The following is a 4,731-nucleotide window of genomic DNA, read 5'->3' as shown; positions in this document are numbered from 1 at the left end:
GTGTATCATCCACCCTAGCTAGCACGATCCCATTCCCATCAGAACATGGCAACAACTTTGATAGCATGGATTATCCACCATAAGTTCTATAATCACTCACACACTAAGTAGTTCTAAGACTGTGTTGTGTGCTATTTGGCTTCTCTTCTAGAAGCTTGTGTGTATTCGTACTTCATAAACTTAACATATGTATGCTAAAAGAGAAGGTCGTCCGTACTTGCAAACATGAACCCTACAGAAGGTCTTTTAACAAAGTGAGCACTCACGATGGTCTACTTAGAAATGCAGAGAGAGAGAGAGAGAGAGAGAGAGAGAGAGAGAGAGAGAGAGAGAGAGAGAGAGAGAGAGAGAGAGAGAGAGAACCATGCAGGAAATCTAGGGGGACAAACTTCCTGAGAGGTCATCCATCCCAATGCTATCACCGCACATGTGTGCTTAACTAAAAGCATTCCCAATTGGTATAGCCATCTAGACCCCAAAACCTAAAGGTGATGGGGACCTCTAGTCTATCCAATTTGAGCCCTCTTACACACAAACAACATTTACCCAACATCCCCCTTGGTGCCAACTTGTCAACAATCATTAGAAAGGACACAACGCACAAGGACACTTTGCTAGCCAACGAGCGTTAGAACTCACAAATGCCAATCACTTTGCGTTTTAAGTACAAGGCACAATACTTCGCTTTGATACTGTGTAGAAAATTATGCAAGAAATCTAGGGGGACAAACTTTTGGAGAGGGACATTCATCCCAGTACTGTCGTTGTACATGCGATTTTAATTCCCAAAATTTCATAACCACCTAAACCCAAAACCTTAAGGCGATAGGACGTTCGATCAATCGATTTACATGCTATCAACATTTATACACACACACACACACACACACACACACACACACACACACACACACACACACACACACAGTCACGACTAATCAAGAATAGCTAAGAGAAGTTCCATGAAAGTTGGTGGAATGCTCAGAGCAACATAGAAAAACTAAGGGCTATTGCAGTGAAGTGACAATCTCAAATGAATACATGTGCCATGCAAGATAAAAAGCCTTAGAGCATTGATCAAGAAGCCCTAAATCAACTCACAAGAAAATAAATGTGTAGATGGAGGTCCATAGACAAAGGAGGGTGGGCAAGGCAAGCAAGCGCAGAGAGAGAGAGAGAGAGAGAGAGAGAGAGAGAGAGATTGTGATTCTCACACCTGCATTTTCAGCTCATCGGTTGACACCACATGTCTTGTTAGAATGCGAGGGACTCTTTGCAAGCTTACCATGTATGCCTTTGAGATTTCTCCTCTAAGGTCTAATTTTTAGCATGCCTGCATTTTCACCACCACATGGAAGCTTATTGTCATGCATACATGGTTGGCCAAGGGCATATATATGTCGATAGAGGGTATGGGCGTAGGCCCTTGGGACTAAGTGACACCCATATTAAATGCGGGGCGGAGTAATGGGATCGACGGTCGGGGCTACGCGACGAGATCTCGAGGCGCACTAAACTTGGGCAACGGGAAAAACGAGGTGCGTCGTCAAAAAAGGCGAGGCGCATTAAACATGGCCAACAAAAAAAAAAGGAGGCACAACAAGACGATTTGAATCCAAGACCTAGCTATCTAAGTTTAGGGTCACATAGGTTAACCACCTCACCCACGTATGTATTATGTACTCACAGCTGTTTTTACAACATTATATTATAAAATAAAATGCATTTCCCAAGCTACCCAGGTTTAGTTTTTGATTTGATTTTTGCGGCTGCGATCTTCTCAGCTTTCTCACGCGAGCTCCTCCGCGTTTGATCCCATTGCCTCTCCCTCTTAAATATGGGCGTTACTTAGTCGTAGGTTACACCCTAATATGATTGTGTTTAGACCACAGAAAGGAAGCCGGCAAACTCAATCAAATCGTCTTATGCTTGTGGTGGTTTTTCTTCTGCCTTGGAAAAGAGGGTTGTAACACAATTTCAAAAGGAACTGTAACCTGTCTATAATCTACCTTCGGTTCACTTGACCCGAACAAGTCAATATTCTTCGTGGAGGCTACACTGTACAGCCATGTTTATTCAAGGGAAAGGTCTCCGGGAAAAGGATGCGAGCATTGTAGTTGTTGAGTTGTTGGGCATGGATCCCACATGTACAAGACAGGTAGTGGGAAAGCACATGGTAATTGCGTGGCTGGAACAGGAGGGAGGATCTTGGGGTGGGAAAGGGCGCTTAGAGCACGGAGGAGGGGGCACAAAACGGTCAGGGGACGGTGTCGATACATACGACAGGCGCGGGAGCCGCGGGACGGCACCGTAATGAGAGGAGGAGAGAGAGAGAGAGAGAGGGGTAGTAGACGACCAGCACAAAGAGAGCCGTAGGTTCTACGGCGCAATGAGAGTGAAACAAAAGACGACTATACCGTATAGAGGAAAGAGAGAGACAGGTGTAGCTGTACAGTAGATCGTGTCATCGCACTGAGGGTAGGTAGAAAAGAGACTCGAGCGAGTAGAGGAAGAGAGAGAGAGAGACTAGACTATAGCTTGTCCCCATGGTAGAAAGAGACCGTAGTGAGAGAAGGAGAGAGGCGTAGAAAGAGATACCGTAGAGAGTATCGAGATGGTCGCCGTAGTGCGTGGTAGTCTGGACTCTGGTAGAGATAGCGAGAGACACAAGGCGCAGCCTCGCTTAATCTGCCCCTTAATCACGCTTTGATTGTGTCAATCAAACTCGGCTCGTTTCTGAACGCCGTGAACGGTAGCCTAAAGGCCCCCTGCCCAAGTCAAACGACGTGGTCCATCCTACCTGTCTCCCTCCCATTGGCTGCCCTCCTCATTCTTGCCACTGGAGCACGCGCTAGCCTGACATGGCATCCCCCTCTTTCACAAGGCACCGCCCCGCTGGCAGCCAAGGCAGCACCACCAGTCGCCGCTCCGCGCATGCTTTATTTATGTAGAATCACGAGGGGTGGTTAAACAGTCCTCCCCGCACGTGGTCTGTTTTATCTCGCCCGGCGCCCGCCCCAAACCAAGAGGGACTTTCCTCTTTTCCTGTTTAACCCACTCGTTCGTCCAACACACAGAAGACAGCTCTTCCTCGTAGCTTTCTCCTCTGTGCCTCTCTCTCTCTCTCTCTCTCTCTCTCTCTCTCTCTCTCTGTCTGTGTCACGCGCGCGCAAGACGATCTTCATGGAAACTTTGCAGTCCTATGAGCCCGATGCTCTGCTAGTCGACGACCTGCTCGACTTCTCTTGCGGCGATATTGGGGGCTTAAGCGAGGAAGGAGATGGCTGCGTGGCTTCCGTATGTGGGGAGGAGAACGATAGTAACGGCTGCTTCAAGGCCAACCCCTGCGTCGTGAGGGGGTCGGCCAGCACTCAAGAAGCTTCAGCGTCTCTCTATTTGCCAGTAATCTTCGCGCCTCTCCAAACGCGAAATTTGATTGAGTGTTTAACGAGTGTGTGAGGGTGGACTATTAATGTTATGTGTTTTTACTGCTGTACTCATTGTGAATGGTGGTGCTATGGCGCAGCCCGAGGAGCTAGCAGGCGAATTGGAGTGGTTATCGAGATTTGTGGAGGATTCGTACAGGGGGGCGGACCAATCGATGCCGCTGGTGAGCAGCGACCAGTGGTTCAGCAGCTGCAGCAGGAAGGAGGAGGAGGAGATTGGGGGATCATGTCGTGATCAGGGCTCGACATGGAGCACGTCGTCGTGGCTGCTGATGAGCAAGAGCGGCGTTTTTTGTCAGATATTGGACGTGGGAAGCAGTCCTTTGATAGAGACGAGGCCGGGGGAGTCGATGACGAATGGAGGGGCGTGGGACAAGAGGGGGCGAAGCAAGAGGTCTAGCCGAAGTGGGGGGAGGGTGTGGTCCCTACAGACGGTTCTGCGCAAGGCGCCCGCCCAAGAAGAGGAGGATTGCCAGGAGGAAGAGGAGGAAGAGCACAGTCAAGCGTCCTCGCTGGACTACGAACCCTTCTACTACGATGACTACGGTGCGCAGCAACTGCCGCCCAAAAAGAAACCAAAGAAAGAGCGCAGCAACAGCAACGAGGAAGGGCGCCGCTGCTCCCACTGCCAAGTGCAGAAAACCCCGCAGTGGCGGGCGGGCCCTCTCGGCCCCAAAACGCTTTGCAACGCCTGTGGCGTGCGCTACAAATCAGGTCGCCTCCTCCCCGAGTACAGGCCCGCTGCCAGTCCCACCTTCGTCAACGAGCTCCACTCCAACTCCCACAAGAAGGTTCTGGAGATGCGCGTCTCCAAGTGTCGCATTATTCCTCATCGCCATCACCTAGACCAGGATGATGAGCAGCAGCACCAGGATCAAGAAGAGCTCAGCACCAGCACCTGCTCCCAAGAAAGCATTGGGTCGCTTCACCAGCAATAGTGGCGCAAGGCGGCGTGTGTGAACAGCCCCGTCTGTAGTTGTACCATGGTTAGTGATGCTTAGTAGCTTACCTCATGATGTCTATGGTCTTTTTTGGCCACCAGGGAAAAAACACGAGCATTTGACACACATTTCTATTGATTGTGTACTTTACTAAGTATCGTATCTCCTTTTTCCTGTTGTTGGTGCTGGGCTGATGCAAAGGGCCATTGATAGTGTGAGACTGTGTGACATGACTCGACGCGTATTATTCAAAAAGCCACTGAGCGCCCAGTAGCCTAATGTAAATATTCAAAAGCCGACTGCCGGCCATGGCCATTGCTATTGAGCGGGTTAAAACTTAAAAA

General features: G+C 49.5%; 1 protein-coding gene across 1 annotated transcript; it reads left to right on the top strand.

Moving 5' to 3' along the window:
• The first annotated feature begins 2,975 nt into the window (after positions 1-2,975).
• On the top strand, positions 2,976-4,523 carry LOC147443417 (GATA transcription factor 9-like). Its single transcript, XM_086529287.1, has 2 exons — positions 2,976-3,402; positions 3,527-4,523. Exons 1-2 carry the CDS (start codon positions 3,184-3,186, stop codon positions 4,382-4,384), a joined length of 1,077 nt encoding a protein of 358 aa, XP_086385413.1. The 5' UTR covers positions 2,976-3,183; the 3' UTR covers positions 4,385-4,523.
• Positions 4,524-4,731: the final 208 nt, after the last annotated feature.

This window comes from Adiantum capillus-veneris, chromosome 14, assembly GCF_014529385.1.
Source record: "Adiantum capillus-veneris isolate H3 chromosome 14, ASM1452938v2, whole genome shotgun sequence".
Taxonomy (NCBI): Eukaryota; Viridiplantae; Streptophyta; class Polypodiopsida; order Polypodiales; family Pteridaceae; genus Adiantum; species Adiantum capillus-veneris.
This window is presented reverse-complemented; position numbering and strand designations above follow the sequence as displayed.